General features: G+C 44.9%; 2 protein-coding genes across 3 annotated transcripts in view; one reads left to right on the forward strand and one right to left on the reverse strand.

Annotated features, from left to right (window-relative positions):
• Positions 1-17,812, reverse strand: part of UPF2 (UPF2 regulator of nonsense mediated mRNA decay) — a 212,927-nt gene that overhangs the window by 52,528 nt on the left and 142,587 nt on the right. The gene's annotated exons all lie outside the window — the stretch shown is intronic.
• PROSER2 (proline and serine rich 2) overlaps positions 1-17,812 on the forward strand; it is a gene marked incomplete at its 5' end in the record, with an annotated part of 39,716 nt that overhangs the window by 16,344 nt on the left and 5,560 nt on the right. Inside the window, one exon of the mRNA XM_079914964.1 lies at positions 2,766-2,985. Within this exon, the coding sequence (XP_079771090.1) occupies positions 2,848-2,985 (138 nt within the window). The remainder of the gene's footprint in view (positions 1-2,765; positions 2,986-17,812) is intronic.

The following is a 17,812-nucleotide window of genomic DNA, read 5'->3' on the forward strand; positions in this document are numbered from 1 at the left end:
GAAGTGGATCCAACTGACATGGGGCAGGAGAAATCAACAGGGCTGGGCAGCTGGTTCGTTGTGAGTGGCAGGGGACAGGGAGGTGTCAAAGATGTCCCCAAAGCTGTTTGTGTGACAAGGCTGAAAGCCACTGTGCCTCAGGACGGGTCTTTGACAAGATGACTCATCTCTGGGGTTTGGTGAATAGTGGAAGGACCTAGCTCCTTGGGCTGCTCTGCAGACCTGACTGTGGCCATCTGGAACTTTGACGGAGTGGGGTGATAGTGGGAGGAGGGCTGGATGCCTTCCATCCAGGCCATTCTAGGTCTTTCTGGAATGTACAGGGGAGGATGAAGAGGAGGAGCTTCCTTCCTCTCTGGCTCCAGTGCACTCACTTTGGAGGTTCACTTGCCCCACTAGCTCCACCAGTTCCACGAGCACCATCAACTTGGATGGCTGCTGCGCCCTGACCGGCCATGCTCGGCAGACAGAGATTTACCAAGACTGTAGATCACTTGTGACCTTCAACCTTACCAGAAAAGGCTGTTACTAGTAAATACCGAGCAACAAACACAGGAAGCCCAAGAGAATAAACAGAAACACGCACACGCGGCTCTAGTTTCCCTTTGTGGTGCTAGCTTGTGGCGCCCCCCGCAGTGAGCCTGCTCTGCGCCCTCTGGGAGAAGTCGGTTTCTTCATCTATGGAGCCCTCTTAGTCTGACCCTGGCCTCCCTTTTCTGAAGTGCACTGTTAGCAAACACAGAAAGTGAGCCCTTGTTTGGGAAAGGAGACTAGATACTGTGGGGTGGTCATGACCTCACAGACTCACGGCTCTGGCCGCTCTGTCAGACGGATCTGCTCCTGCTTCTTTATCTCACGCTCTCCCCTTTCCAGTGCAGACCTTGCCCCCCGCTCAGAAATCCACGCCCCATAGTGGCTCACCCATGGAATTCTATATTTTTGGCTCCTGGGGAACTAGGACCAGGGAGCCCCTCGTTCTCAATTCCTTAAGAGATGAAAGAAGACTGACAGCTTGAGCCTGTGAAGGATATTGAACCAAGGTTTCCACTTTCTCCCCAACAGACTCTGCCTTCTGGAGAATTCTGATTAGCTTCCTCATCTTCTTTCAAGGGAATAATTTGTAGAAGTCTAAACACTACAGTTTTACAGCATCAGAAGAGCTTTTAAAACGCTAGTAGCACAGGAGAAAGGCGCGCTCTCGGATGGTATAGTCAGTTACCACCCTCCGCCCCACGGAGGGTCCCATGTGCTGTCTCATTGCACAGATCCGGAGCCAAGTTCCAGGTCCTGCCCCACCGAGCACACGGTCCCCCAGGTCCCTCATTGGAGGTGAATCAGTACCTCGCTTCCCGTCTTTCCTCTGTTGTCAGGGGAAGATTCACTGCCCGCCCCCGCCCCCACCAGACGGCACCTATGGTGGTTTTAGCTCACGTGCCCCTCGGGATTCTTTAGGGGCTCGTAAGGCCACCTGGTGGTGCTTTCAGTGTAGGGAGGGGTGAGCATCTATTTCCTCACTTGCTGTAACATCAGGTCATATGTAATGGACAGGAGGCATATTCCCTTATTCCCTACTAGCCTTCTTTAGTCTTCTGGAAGGTTTTGTTGAACTCAGTTGTCTGTTGTTCAGGGGCTGAGCTGAATTTCCTGCTGGAACAGTCAGAGGACTGTATGAGACTAGGGCTCGGGGGGGACAGTTTCAGTGTCCTTGTTCCTGAAAGTGGGAACATGAACTTCCTGATGGTATTAACTGATGGGACCTTAGCATTTTATGTAGAAACTGCAGTAGTATCACGGCCTCCAAAGAGTCTGGAATTTCGGAGATGTCAACCAAACTTGCATTAGTAATTTGTTAGCTCTTGTCACTTTACCTCAACTCTGAACTGTAACGAGGCTGGAAAAGGAACCATGATGTTGTGGTGTCTGAGGCAGAAAAGAATAGAATTTATAAGCAGTACAGGGAAAGCCTGAGTCTGAGTGTGACGGAGCGTGAAAGTACAGACCCGAAGAGCAGAGGACAGCGCCAGAACATTATTTCATCAAATTTTCAGCACGAAAGAAATTTTTAGTACACCCATCTTTCCTTAAAAATAATTCTTACTGCTACTCAACCATAAAAAAGAATGAAATAATGTCATTTGCAGCAACATGGATGGACCTAGAAATGATCATACAGTCAGACAAAGACAAATATCATATGATATCACCTATATGTGGAATCTAATATATGAACTTATCTACGAAACAGAAATAGACTCACAGACGTAGAGAACAGACTTGTGGTTGCAAAGGAGGAGAAGGGTGGGGGAGGGATGGATTGGGAGCTTGGGGTTAGCAGATGGCAACTATTATATATAGGAGGGATAAACAACAAGGTCCTACTGTACAGCACGGGGAAATATTGATATATTCAATATGCTGTGATAAACCATAATGGAAATGAATATAAAATGAAATATATATGCATGTATAACTGAATCACTTTGCTTGTACAGTAGAACTTAACACAACATTGTAAATCAACTCTACTTCAATAAAAAATAAAATAAAAATAATTCTTACGTCTTCATAATGGAGAAGGAGATAAAGGAGAAATGGAAATGAGCATCACCAAACAAGTTGACTTCGGGGGTCCTGATCATCTTAGTCCTAACGGTCGAGGCTGTGGACCAGCCGACTGTATCTCGTGACGCCTGTTCGTCCTGGGGGAATGAGGCCTTCGCTGTCTGAGCTCACTAACCCTTGTCACCTTGTGCTTACTTCTCCAGAGGTGACCCACTACTTGGGCATGGGACACCGGCCCCTTCCCCACTTCCTGTGATTGAGCCAGCGGCCGGGGTTACTGTGGGGATGCCTGTCCATCACCAGAAGTCAGACTCTTGGGAGATGGACCCTGACTTGTTGCCCGGCTGCAGGCTCAGTGGCCTGAGCAGAGGGGGCAGTCTGGAGAGTCGGGCCAGCAGCTCTCGTTCCAGAAGTCTCACTCGGGTGAGTCCCTGTTTCTCCGGTGCTCTGTGTGCTTGAATGTTGGCTGATTTCGCCCCCCTATCAGGAGTATCTTACAACATCCTTTTGGGGTAACTAGCTTGACGTCTTGGAATACTCGCTCTCTGAAGCGGCATTTCAGTGTGAATCGTATTGAGTTTTGCACAAAATCCAGAGCCGTGATAACTTGGCTGCTAAGACCCAGAGCACGCCGTGCCTGAAGGTGGCCACCAGCCCAGGCCAGGGCGCCTGCCTTTCAGGTCCAATGACTGGAAGAAGGGAAACATCTCACAGGATAACATCAAATTCACTTTAAAACAGATGTTTAAGTCCTTTGCAAATATAAATGCTTTCCTATCCCTTTCTCTCGGCATCCAGACCTTTACGTAAGTGTCAACAAGCTTTGGGAACTTTCACAAAAAGTCTGTAAAGTTAAGAGAAGATCTTTTGGCCCTCCCCACCCCTCAGGGTATTCACCTTTCAGGATGGAGACCTTCATATTCATAGAGGGAAGGACAGGAGAGAGTCCACCTTGGATCTCAATAAAAATGGTCCATTGTTCATCTCAGCCCATCTTCAATGGGAGCACAAATTTTCTAAAGATACACCAATCCGTAAAATTAACCCCAGCTATGCTGAACATAAGAAAGAAGTGTACAGAGGGCAGTTAATAGTAACAATAGAATTTTATAGGCTCCTACTTGCATATTTTCTTTTTTTCAATCACCATGGTAAGTATGTAACAAATATTATTTGATTCGCCAAAGGAAAAATATATTACAAATTACTCTCTGAATATCTGAGAATCTATAAATCCTTAAGAATAGAGAATTTGGGACTAATTTTTTAATTTAAAAACTGTATTTAAAGAATATGTTAAAAGAATAGGTAGAAAGACATACAGATTAATACTCCAGTCATTAGTGGAGTCTGTTCTCCAAAGCACAGTTAGGAAGCAGCTCTGCTCTGATGTAGAGGGTATTTCTAAAACATGGCGTGGATAACTTAGGAACCATAGTCTAAAGGGCTGCCCTGTGTGGGGGGCGGGGGCGGGAATAAAGTCGAGAATGGTCGTCAGATGACCTCGGTCTCTGAGGAAACGGGTATAGTGCGTTATGAGTCTGTGCTCGAATTATTTTCTTGCCTTTCACTTTCATTTTCTTATTGAACTTGAGGCAAATCTCTTAACATCCTTTGTACCATGGCCTCTTTTGATAGAAAGCTGAAGCAATACCTGTTCTCTGTCTCTTCCTGGGAGAGTCCATAACCCCAGGTGTGTCACGTGCGCTGAATTCTGGGCAGGAAAGTCGCTACTTTTCTATCTCCACTGTAGTCATATAGGGTCCGTTCTTCACATGCACCAACTCATACCCACCCTCACCACATCCTCTGCGGTGGGTCAAACTCATACTCCAAAGACAGAAAGGACTTGATTGAGCTCGGCAAACCCGTCCATGGAGGACTGCCTTCCATCTGTTCTATGTAGGTGATTTATCCCTTTGCTCAAATACTGAAGCACTGTTCTCGGAGGTGAGGACAGAGGCAGAGCTTGCAGTCTGGTGGCTGTGGTTCACCCTGACAGAATTGGCTGCAGATTTGCTTCCCAGGCAGCAGACTCTGAGATGGACAACATTACAGCACAGGAGGCTTATTAGGGTTGTTCCTGGGCTCAACATCTGGAAGGAAAAGGAAGCAGGGTTTGGGCAGAGAGAGAAGCTGGGCTGTGAGGCAGACCCAACAGAGGCCTTAGCTGTTCCTCAGGAGGCCCTGGCGCTGCTGGGCCGAGAGTGGAGCCTGGATACCCACTCTGCCATCAGCCCTGGGATGAGGACATCCCTGGAGGGAGGCACGACCTTGACAAGACAGTTCCTTTCAGTTGGAGACGTCCCCAAAGGGGACTGACAGCTGAGGGCCGCCTGCCAGCAGCATTCCCAACAGATGGGGGACCAGGTCCTTCATCCCCAGGGTGACCTGCGGGGCGCATCACACTCCCTACCACGAAGGTGTAGGAGAAAAGGAACAGAGCCTTTTAGAGGGACCGAAGGCACCAGAGCAGCTATAAGATGTCTGAACTAGAAGGAGCAAGACTGTGAAATGAATTCGGGGAGTTTACAAGAGACCACCCTATAAATACAGCTCTTCACAGAGTGTCTGTCTAGGCAGGTGGGGTGTCCATTCCATCACCTGGCAGATTTGGAGAATAGGCATCATTTTGACTCTTTGTCAGGATGTCAGACCCAGGAATTCATCTTCAGAGGCAAAAGCTCTTCTTTGAAACGAGGTCTACTAAGTTTCAGCTCCGGAGTCACAAGGAGAAATGGTTTATTATAAAACTTTTTATCACGGACGTATTTTTTGGTAAGATATGAGAATTATCTTTAGGTTCAAAGAGAGAAAAGACTATAAATCTCTTACGTTTGTAAATCTCAGGAGGTCAGGACGGGCGAGGTGAGCACAGCGTTATGCCTGTGAGCCGCCTGTGCTGGAAGGGCTTCGTGAGCCTTAGTGCTGCGCTAAGCGGGTTCCACAGTGGAGTCGAGTACAGATCAGAAGGACGTTCCCCAAGACGTGTATAATTTCCCTTAAGTCCTCCCAGAAATCCGTATGCATTTTGCAAGTTGCTTTATTTACTGATACTAATCAGTATCCTGAAAATTGGCTCAGGATAGTGATAAACACAGGATACTGGAGACATGCCCACATTCAAATTCACCTGTGCCTCCCTCTGGAACCTGGGAAAAGTAACTTAATCACTTTCTTCATTAGTTATTTTCTTCATTAGTTTAAAAGGGGGGTGGGGAGTGGGATAATAATTCTTTCTCAAGGGTTACCTATAGAGATGAAAGGCCCAGCATCTAATCAGTGCTTCCTAATTACTGGTACAAGCTCCTGTGAGTGCCCTGTTAGCCCCAGGTGGAGAATAACTCCACTCCATCCTGCCCCGTCATCCTGTTTGGATCTATGCTTTCCCATCTATCCATCTCTTATCAGTAGCCTTCTGAATGTCTTTCTTTGACCAGAAGGGAGTCTAAATTTGGGGAGGGTCTATATGTTTTTATTCTAAATCCTCAGTCTTTTTATGACTTGTCTCTAAAGAACGACAGTCAACTGTAGTATTTTCCCTACTCCCTGTTCTTTATTCCCTGACCTCATAAAAGGTTTGTCAGTAACAGTGTTTTTAGGCCTCCAGATTGTATGGGATTAAATGCACCCCTTGGAGGGCTCTTTACGTAAAAGATAGTTCCAATTTATAGAAGTGTGTATTTCTTTTAAGCAACGGTTATTTTTAAAAAGAAGATAAAACATTAATGCCTAAAGTTAAATGAGAGTATTGTAAAGTTTTTAAACACTAGTTGAAGTGTGGCCTGGAAGATGACAGATCTTTGCTTTTTAGAAACCTTTCTCCTGAGGCAGTACAAGTTAAAAATTAAAATAGCTGCTTAGGTAGGACTGTTGTGGCTATCCACATGGCCGCCGTCATGACCCAGGCTGTTCTAGGAGGATGAAGTATGTGAACTTTTTATCGCTCAAGAGGCTAGTTGTGGTTGTGTACGTGTATTGTTTTTCTTGTAAGGAATTCTTCCTCTGAACATTTTCTAGCAAAATGTATAGCTAGAACTAGAATAAACTGGCCAGGACTTCCCTGGTGGTGCAGTGGTTAAGAATCCGCCTGCCAATGTAGGGGACACGGGTTCGATCCCTGGTCCGGGAAGATCCACATGCCACAGAGCAACTAAGCCTGTGCGCCACAACTACTGAGCCTGTGCTTTAGAGCCCGCGAGCCACAACTACTGAGTCCACACACCGCAACTACTGAGCCCACATGCCGCAACTACTGAGCCTGCGTACCTAGAGCCCGTGCTCCACAACAAGAGACGCCACCGCAATAAGAAGCTGCGACGACGAGTAGTCCCCGCTCACCGCAACTAGAGAAAGCCCACACGCAGCAATGAAGACCCAACACAGCCATAAATAAATAAATAAATAAATAAATATTTTTTAAAAAGAGCAAACTGGCCAAATCCTTGTATACTTGACTAAGAGGGTCTCTTTTTCCTTTGAACTGTAAGAAGGACACCTTCAGTACAGTACAGTTGGTAGTGTAGTTCTGGAACTTACCACCTTGAGAGGTGATGGGGATTCAAAATAAAAGGTTCAGGAAGGATTTAGAGACATTCATAAATGATAGCTCTTTAAGGGGACAAAGGAAGCTTTGGGTATAAGGTGACATATTCTTAAGCTCTTAAGGCCAATATCTCAGACACACATCTCATCAAACATCCGGGGTGCACTTCCAGGGACCAGTACTGCCTCATGCCAGGATCCTTAGGTTCTTCTTATGCACATGGTCTGAAGCCTGCTCTGCCCGGCAGGCACCCTGAAGCTTCCTCCAGAGAAGAATATGATTTAACTAGCTGAAAAGAGGGGATGCTCTTAATACCCACAGGAATTAAGAAATTTCATAATGTGTGTGCAACTTTGAAGGTGGATTGGAAACAGCCCAAGTCCCCAAGCATACTTCCTATTCATTTTTGTCTCTAACTTGGGCAAAACCAATGATCCAAATTCATTGTTTTTGGAGATTTGATATTCAGTGAACTGTCTTGAAACCCTGCCTGGTCCCTCAGCAGACAAATCTTACAGCCCTCAAGTCACATAATAAGCCTGTGATCAGACAGCGGTCGTCAGCTCCTGATCACCCCTTCCTTCTCCAAAGCCTCTGAGGTCGTTTGGCCTCACCTGTCAGTCGTGGAAGAAGAAGGTAAAGCAAGCGGGGGCGAAGCTGTCTCCATGTCTGGCTCCGCCTGAAGTCTAAGCAGGACACTAGGAATCTGACATGCTTGTCGCCAGACATTTCAAGGAGAAGACACAGAACAGAGGCGTGGGAAGGAGAAGCAGACTGGTCAGTAGTAACCACATTGTCCTTTCAGCTCTGGCTCCTTCCCCAGATTGAACCCAAAACTTCCTGGACAGAGCAGCTATTTTAAAACAAAGCTAAACTGCTTTGAGGAGAGTTCAATTCAGTAAACATGCAGTAAATGCCTCCCACATACCAGATTGGATAGGTGATGGAATAAAACTCGGTTTTAATCTTTTCGGGAACTCACAGTTTAGTGACACGACAGCCACGCGGAACTCTGGGACGTGTGACAAGCTTATGTGGGGTCTCACGCACGACGCCACGCGCTTAAGGCATTTCCCTCTCAGTCGGGACCGCTTTATGACGTTGCCAGTTCAGGGAAGTTTAAGGCGGCCAGGGAGCCCAGCGTTGTCCTTCAAAGCCATGATTCTTTCCATCTGTAATCAAAACTGCTCGCATATCTCATCCCCCGCGGGCTTGTCTGTGTCTCTTTCCGGCCACAAGTAGAGGTTTACGTTAACCATAGTGAAAAATTACAACAGGGACTAGTTAGAAATAACCCTAATTAAGCCCTTGTAATGAAACCGTGGGAAAGGCCACATGCACTTATAGTCTTTCTTATGAGGTTGCCAAAGTAAAGCGTGGCATTCACAGGGGGGTCGGAAGCACAGAAGACACTGATTCCTCTTTTCTTCTCACTGCCCCTACGTTGTGTTTCAGCTCATGGCGGGCGTCTCTCATCACCTTGGGCTTTTAAGTCAATAAAGCCTTGCTCAAGTGTCAGGGAGATCATTTTGGTGTTTGTAGAAAGAGAATGTGACCATCAACTCACATTCTGCCTGAACAAATACCCAAGGCCACCTACCTGGGAGAGTTGGGGGTTAAGACATCTTGACTCATCTCAAGAAATTATTTTAGCCATCATAATCTTTCTTAAATTTTCTTCCTGGGCTTCCCTGGTGGCACAGTTGTTGAGAATCCGCCTGCCAATGCAGGGGACACGGGTTCGAGCCCTGGTCCGGGAAGATCCCACATGTCACGGAGCAACTAAGCCCATGCACCACAACTACTGAGCCTGTGCTCTAGAGCCGTGAGCCACAACTACTGAGCCCACGAGCCACAACTACTGAGCCTGCATGCTGCAACTACTGAAGCCCGTGTGCCTGGAGCCCGTGCTCCACAACAAGAAAGGCCACCACAATGAGAAGCCCGTGCACTGCAACGAAGAGTAGCCCCTGCTTGCCACAATTAGAGAAAGCCCGTGAGCAGCAACGAAGACGTAACACAGCCAAAAATAAATAAATAAAATAAATTTATTTAAAAAAATTTTTTTTCTTTCTTTCTTTCTTTTTATTTTTCGTTGAAGATACAGATAAGTTCTGCTGGTTCTTTTTTTTTTTTTCCTCCTTCACAAGGAGTTACCACTGTTGTCTTAATCTGCTGTCAAATCCAATTTCTTTGTTTAAAAGAAAAGCAAAACAAAAGGAAAAAAAGCCTAAGAACTGAATTAATTCAGTGGCTTTTTTAGGTGGGGGTTATTTTAGTGAGTGTTTTAAGCCTTCTCGACTTTTTTGTTCAGCCAAACAAACAAAGGTTTTTTCCTCTCTGCCATTTGCCTAAAAACTAATCTCCTGTCACACATTTGTACTCCCATAGGTATGTCTAGGATCACTGACTTTTATCACTGCTGGTCGCATTTGTTTTAAGAGTTGGTCACCCAGCCAGGACCATGTTCCTCTCAGAGCTCCACTGGGACTAGAGGGACAATTTTGCTGTCATCTTTGCAGGAGAGGATAGATGGCCCCAGTCTGGGACTCTGTCCTCCTCCTCACGGGAGGCCTGTTCAGTGTGCATTCCAGTTACGGCAGTAGATTTGGCATTTTGAATTTTCTGGTTTGAATACATTAGAAATTATTTCTTCACCATCATAATACACAGATTAGGGTAGAAATGTATGTACTCCCAAGTTCTTGAAGGAAAACAGTGTTTCCCTGAGAGGCTTGTAGACATCCCCTGCAGTCAGCATGGTAGGTGGGGTAGCACAGGTGAGGGATGGTTTTCTAGACCGTTCTTTTAGCATCAGGAGATTTGTAGCCTTAAAGAACTTCCCTTTATTCCACATCCCAAATTGGCTCATTAAAAACTTCATTGATAGAAAGGAATTAAAAAAATTTTTTTCTGCTGTCAGCCTACTACCTTCCAAATAATAGGGACAAATGTTCGTTCTCTTCCATTCACCCCTTTCCAAGAAAGCTGCTATGTTTTCTTATCCTCATTTCCTCTCTGCGTAGTTCTTTGGGAACTGAGTTAGCAATTCTCTCATCCAATAGCACCAGTGGTCAAGCAGGGGCCACCCCGGCCACGGTGCCAGCTCTCTTCCCTCCTCACATGGGGCCACTGGGCCACTGCCTTGCTTTTTTTTCTTAAATGTATTGTAACAGCGTTATTGAGATGTAATTCACATACCCTGTGGCTCACCCATTACAGTATGCCATTCAGTGGTTTTTAGTAGATTCACAGAGATGTGCAGCCATCATCACAACCAAATTTAGAATATCTTTATCACCCAAAAGAAACCTGTGCCCACTAGCAGTCACTCCCCGCTTCCCTCCAACTGCCCTAGGCCCTGGGCAACCTCTCATCTGCTTCCTGGCTCCATAGATGTGCCTGCGCTCGCTGCCTTGCCCTTCAGGCTCTGCCTCTTCCCCGAGGCCCACGTCTTCCTCTTTAACGTCCCTGCCTGAGAGAGGCAGCAGCAGCATCTCCTGGGAATAGAGGTGTAGACAGAACTGTCTCAGCCAAGGGCCACGTGCCCCTTTTCTGGCCCTGAACTCCTGGCTCACCAGCCCTTGGCACTGCAGCTTTTCTCTGTTTCTGCTTCCTTTCCTCTCCTAGGTACAGGCAGAGTCCGGGTTCATTTGGAGGGCAGCTTCTTGTTTGGGGAATTAGGCAACAGAGTCCACGGCATGGTTAGCCCTGCCCCTTAGGTCAAGACTCAAGGCCAGGCTGATCACGAACAAGTCACCCAGCCTGTCCTCCAGCCTCTAACGCTAGAGAGACACCTTGGATAGTTGATGACGCAAGAATCTGAGTCTGCCAGGACCTGGGGCTCTGATCGCTGACCAGCCTGGTTAAAACTGATTTATGGGGATGTCCCTGGTGGAGCAGTGGTTAAGAATCTGTTGGCCAATGCAGGGGACACGGGTTCAAGCCCTTGTCTGGGAAGATCCCTCATGCCGCGGAGCAACTAAGCCTGTGCACCACAACTACTGAGCCTGTAGTATAGAGCCTGCGTGCCACAACTACTGAGCCCGAGTGCCTAGAGCCCGTGCTCCACGACAAGAGGAGCCACCGCAGTGAGAAGCCCGCGCACCGCAACGAAGGGTAGAAGCCCCCGCTCGCCGCAACTAGAGAAAGCCCACGCACAGCAATGAAGACCCAATGCAGCCAAAAATAAATAAATAAATTTATTAAAAAAAAAGGGAAATAAGTAGAACAGAACAGAAAGCAAGCAGAGAACTGGTTCTGGCCTTGGCTGCTCTACAAAATAGTTGTGCGACCCTTGGAAAGTCATTACATTGCCTCTGCACCCGGTTTTCACACCTTCAGGTGAGGGAGCTGGACTGACTGATCTCCGCGTTGCATCTGTCAGCCTGTGAGTCCTGTAGTTTGTCACACAACATAAAATGGTTGAATAGGAGCTTCCCTTTCTAAGCTTATTTTCCAAATGAAATATTATGTTGGGACTCCTTGCTTTGAGGTTGGATTGGACGTGCGGGGTTTATATACCCCATTCTCACTTTTGCCGCTCACTTAATTGGGAAATGGGAGTGTGTCTTAAGCTGACGGCGTGTTACAGGTCAGTTGCCTATTTAATTCTACTGTCTGTCTAACCAAAGAGAAATCATTATACCCAGCCAAAGTATCAATAGATTATCTAAAATCTTGGGAATAACCCTATTGAAACACTGAGTTGGGAAGGTCAAAGTAGGAGGAAAAGGGTAGAGAGCATTAATTTATTTCCCCAAGACGTTTACTTCAACAAATAGTTGGGGCTAAGACTTTTTTGGTTCCTGTTGTTACCATTATCACGTCACCCTAACAACATCCATGGTGGTTGTAATTATTAACTAGAGGAATCTTTGTCATGCTAAGAGCCCTATTCATTTTAGACTTGCAGGGTTTTTTGTCATGGTGGTGGTTGAATCACCAAGCTGAACTTCTCTGCATGGAGAGAAGAAAAATGCGAAATGTCTTAGGGTGACTCTGGGAGGAGCAGGGTTGGTGTGGTGTGTGCTGAATGATGGGCGTGGGGTAATCTAGCAAGACTCAGGCTAGATTAAGAGGAAAGAGGAGGAAAGAGGAGGCAGGATGCTCTGTGCCACCTGCCAACCCGCAATAAGTCTAGAAAAATCACAAAACGAGTAGCATCGCTGGATTTTTTATGAAAGTTTCGTGTGCTGGTGGCCAGAGGGCCAAGACAGACCTACATGGTGAGGAGGCAGCTGACACTGTGGTTACAGTGACTGCATCCTGGACACGAGACAAACTCTCAGCTCTGTGCAGAGTTCACAGACGCCTCAGACATGGCTCTTTCCTCTACATATAAAGTCCAGCAAAGGTGAAATGCATAGGTGATGAGCAACTACGGTAAAAAATAGAGTTTTATACGAAGAGTCAATTCTTCCTGTTAAATAACCCTCAACTCATCTGCTTCTCTCTGTTCCCATCACCATGGCTCTACTTTAGGTGACTTTTAACTTTTGTCTAAATTGTTTCCATATTCAGTTGTCCATACTGTTTCCTATTTTCCACACTATTGCCAATGTGATCTCTCCAAAATACGTATCTAACTACCCCTGGTCCCTTTTTGTTGAACTCTCGCCCACTTCTTTCAGATTATTGACAATCATTTCACCTCCAGAGTTTTTCCATATCAGAACCCCTGTCCCAAAAGTGTGAATTGACACCCATACTATGTTTCCCTAACTCGCCATAGTCACCTTGTTATAGCCACTTTGTCTACTTTCTTGTCTGAAGCCCTCATTAGATGAACTAAACCAGACAGCAAGAACATTATTTACACCCTCGTATATACATTGCCCGATGCTTACTAGATGCTCAGATATTTGAATGCATGATTCAGTGGGTGCTATGGGGGTAGGCTGGAGGTGTGGTGACATTTAAATTGGACCAGGAAGGACAGGTGAGATGTGGCTGTCCAGTCATGGGCATTGCTGACAGAGAAACAGGTCTAGGAAATAGCAAGTGATTTGATTTGATTATAGGGCAAGAATTAGCAAACCCCACTCTGTGGACTAAATGTGGCCCCCCGCTTGTTTTTGTAAATAAAGTTTTATTGTAACAAAGCTAATAAGCTCATTCATTTACATATCACCTGTAACTTTCACACTGTGTTGACAGAGTTGAATAGTTGCCACCATTAAGACTGCAAAGCCCCAAATATTTGCTATCTGGCCCTTTACAGAAAAAGTTTACCAGCCCTGCTATAGAGTATAAAGGGGAGAGGAGTAGGAGTGACATTTAAAAGGTAAGTAGGGTGGCCCCCGCTCGCCGCAACTAGAGAAAGCCTGTGCACAGCAACGAGGACCCAACACAGCCAAAAGTAAGTAAGTAAATAAATAAATTTAAAAGGTAGGTAGGGCCAGATCCTGGAGTTCTCAGAATTAAGTGTAAACCCATTAGTCATATATTCTGTAGACATGAAGGACTTATAAGATTTTAATCCTGGTTCTTTTGTTAAAACCTATTCCTCTCTTCTTTGGTTCAGTGCTCAATAACAAGTATTAAATAAGGAACGCCTGGTGCCCATTTTCCCCTGTAGTATCCTGCTACTTTTCTAATGTGCCTTCACATGGATCCTCTTATTAGAGGGAAAAATTGAAGTTCTTAAGGGCTACACAACTGCTAGATATGTAAACTGATAAACTTACAGAGATCTAGTTAATACAAAACTGTTACAATTTGAACTGGAGACAATTTTTCCTTAAAATCACTCTGTTCCCCCCCCCCAGCCCCACCCAATCTCAAAAGAAGTGGAACAGAAAGATATGCCATGAACTAAAATCTAAGGGCACACTGTTTCCTAAGTTCAAACTTAAAAAAGGAAATCCATACAAAATCTGATTATAATGAAAGGAAAATTATAATCTGTCTTGTGGATATATATGCAAAAATTCTAAACAAAATGTTAGCAAATCAGATTCAGTGTTGTATAAAAAGGCTAATAACATCACAACCAAGTTGGACTTATTCGAAGAATGTAAGCTTGGTTTAATAGTTGAAAATCAATCACCATACTTCAGTACATTAACAGAATAAATGAGAAAATTGTGACAACTAAAATTGTCTCCAGACATTGCCAAATGCCCCAGGGAGGGTAAAATCATCCCCAGCTGAGAACCACTGCAATAAATGAAGAAAAAGCCTTTGACAGAGTTCAAAACCCATTCATTATTTTAAAGACAAACACACTTAGCAAACTAGGAATAGAAGACAGCTTTCTTAATCTGATGAAGATCATCTTTTAAAAACCTACAGCAAACACTGTACTTAATGGTGGAATATTGAAAGCTTTCTCCCCAACATTGGGAACAAGATGAAGATGCCACTTCTGTTCAGCTAACTGGAGGACCCTGGTGGTACGATAAGGCAGAATGAAGAAAATGAAAGGCATGAGGAATGGAAAGGAGGAAATAAAAACCTCTCATTTATAGACACCACTGTTTATGTAGAAAACTGAAAAGCACCTACAGATAAACTGTTAGTACTGTGCAGCAAATTTGTTAAATTTGCTTATTTCAAGATCAGTATATCTTGTATTTCTATAGACCAGAAACATTTAGAAAATGTTCAAAGTGATGCCATTTCTAATAGCATCGCAAAACATCAAATACCTAAGAGGAGAGAGAACAAAATCTGTAAAATGTCTACACTGGAAATTACAAGATATTATTGAGAGAAAATAAAGAACCGGATCAAAGCATATCAAACGTTAGTTCATCAGTATTACCCAGAGGGTCTGTTGAAAGAGATTGAAGGCCCAACCCCTTAAAGTTTCTGATTCAGTAGATCTGAGATGGGGCCCAAGAATTTGTATTTCTAACAAGTTCGTGGGTGCTGCTGCCGCTGCTGGGTGAAGGACCACACTTTAAGAGCCACTAATCTAAATAAGTATACCATACGGATAGAAAAAATATTGTGAGACATCAGTTCTACTCAATTTGAAGAACTTCCATGAAGTCCAATCAAAATCCCAGCATGGGTGTGTGTGTATATTTATGTGTATATGGAAATTGATCAGCTGATACTGGAAATAAAAAGGGCCAGCACAGACTTAACAGCAAAACAGGAGGGCTTCAAACTCGGGACACACTATAATGTTATAATTAAAACAGTGTTTTAGCATTGTACAAACAGACAAGTAGACAAATGAACAGAAAAGAGAATCTAGAAACAGATGGACTCATGACCTGTCACCTGATTTACAACCAAGGGGACCTGCAGTGGGGAAACGATAGTCTTTTTTTTTTTTTTTATTTGGCTGCATTGGGTCTTCGTTGCTGCGCACGGGCTTTTCTCTAGTTGCGGCGAGCAGGGGCTACTCTTTGTTGCAGTGCGCGGGCTTCTCATTGCGGTGGCTTCTCTTGTGGAGCATGGGCTCTAGGCGCGTGGGCTTCAGTAGTTGTGGCACGTGGGCTCAGTAGTTGTGCTTCGTGGGCTCTAGAGTGCAGGCTCAGTAGTTGTGGCGTACAGGCTTAGCTGCTCTGAGGCATGTGGGATCTTCCTGGACCAGGGCTCGAACCTGTCTCCCCTGCATCGACAGGCAGATTCTTAACCACAGTGCCACCAGGGAAGTCCAGAAACGATAGTCTTTTCAAGCAGTTTTGCTGGAACAGTTGGGTATCAGTGTAGGAAACAGTGAATTGTGACCTCACACCATACACAAAAGTTCTTTCCGATGAATTGTAGCACAAATATGGAAGTTTAAAAACAACCATGCTTTTAGAATAAATAAAAGCAGGTGAACGTCTTCATGACCATGGAGTAGGTAGTGGTGTCTTAAATAGGACACAAAAAGCTCTAAAGAAAAGACTGATACATTGTACTACACTAAAATTAAGGACTAGTCACCAGAAGACCCCCATTAACAGAGAGAAAAAGCAAGCCACTGGGTAGGAAAAACTATTTGCAATAAATACACCCACAAAGGATTTGTATCAAGTATGCATAAAAGAACTCCTACAAATTATTTCTTTAAAGACAACTTGATAGAAAAATAGGCAAAAGACTTGAACAGGCACTTCATAAGAGGATCTCCAAACAGCCAATTAAGTATTATGAGGAAAAAAATCTCAACACTGCTGTCTTCTTGGGAATGTACTGAATATCAGAAGGAGATGCTACCACATGCAGGGCCATGCACCAACCAGTGTGTGTTGGGCCAGCCGCCTGGGAGAACTGTTAGGCTATGTCTACCAAAGCAGACACGTATCCTATGACCCAGCAGTTGTATATAGGTACATATTGCTTCTCTTCCCAGCAGTGTTCTGTTCTGCTACCTAAGCCATGCGGTAGGTATCTCTCCCCAGCAATATTCTGTTATTCCTATTTACTGAACCCATGCCATGGACAGTCCCCTTTTCCTGAGTGGACTTCCTTCAGGATTCAGCTAACATGGCCAAGCTAGTTTGAGAAATTTGCATGTGTTCTTGTGCTAATCATCCCCCAAACAAGTATATACTGTGCCTGAAACTAAAGACAAGTCTCTAAACCTCTGGACACTGCAGGCTCTGTGATGGGCCTGGACAGGTGGGCATTTGAAGACCTCTCAGATCACGGTATGAAGTGCATTATTCTATACCACATGGACCAACTCATAGTCACCTTTGCTTCCACTATATTTTTTCCTGTTGTTTTATCAAAATTTATTTTCATCGTACAGACTCAAATACTTTTATAAGGTTTATAAAAAGCATTAGTCTTACTTGTACCCCTCCCCCCATTTCCGACTCACTGGAGGCAACGACTTTTAACTCATTCCTGTTTGTTATTTACCTTCATTTTCCCCCACTATTGACATTTTATCCTTTCAGTACTTTTTGTATTTGTGGATATATGAAGTATGCATATATTGATATTTAAATCAAGGCAACTCTTGCTTATCTGCATTTTTTTTCACTTAACATTATATTCTTTTGAAAACACCATTTAAAATGGCTGTATAATATTCCATCTGTGAATATGCCCTGATTTGTTCAACCATACCTTTATTGTTGGACATTTTAGGTGGCTTCTCATTTTCTTGCTACCATAAATACTGATATAATTAGTATACCTGTGGGTGTGGGGGGGGTGTTGCTATAGAGGAATTGACTCACAGATACATGCTTTGTCTCATAACTTTAGTTTTTCCTGTGGTTGATAATTGCTTTGGTTTTATTTGCTTTCTTTGTTCATGTTCTGTGTGGCCCCATGGCTTGCTCTGAACTAGGTTGGTTGTTCACTGCACAGCTGACATCCTGGGGACAGCACTGTTATCCTGGGGTTCCCTCCGCTTTCTCTCATTCTCTCCTATATTCTGGCTCCCAGGTTTTTCTTCTTGGCTCCTCCCTTGTCTAGGGGAACAGCCCTACCTCCACCCCGCTGCAGTAGCTTCCTGAGAAAGGCACGCATGGGAGATCTGCTGGTTAGACCTTGTGTGTCTTAAAAATTATTGGGACTTCCCTGGTGGTGCAGTGGTTAAGAATCCACCTGCCAATAATGCAGGGGACACAAGTTCGAGCCCTGGTCCAGGAAGATCCCAATGCCGCAGAGCAACTGAGCCCGTGCACCACAACTACTGAAGTCCGCGCGCCTAGAGCCCGTGCTCCGCAACAAGAGAAACCACCGTAACGAGAAGACCGCACACTGCGACGAAGAGTAGGCCCCGCTCTCCACAACTAGAGA

Source organism: Stenella coeruleoalba (assembly GCF_951394435.1).
Source record: "Stenella coeruleoalba genome assembly, chromosome: 2".
Taxonomy (NCBI): domain Eukaryota; kingdom Metazoa; phylum Chordata; class Mammalia; order Artiodactyla; family Delphinidae; genus Stenella; species Stenella coeruleoalba.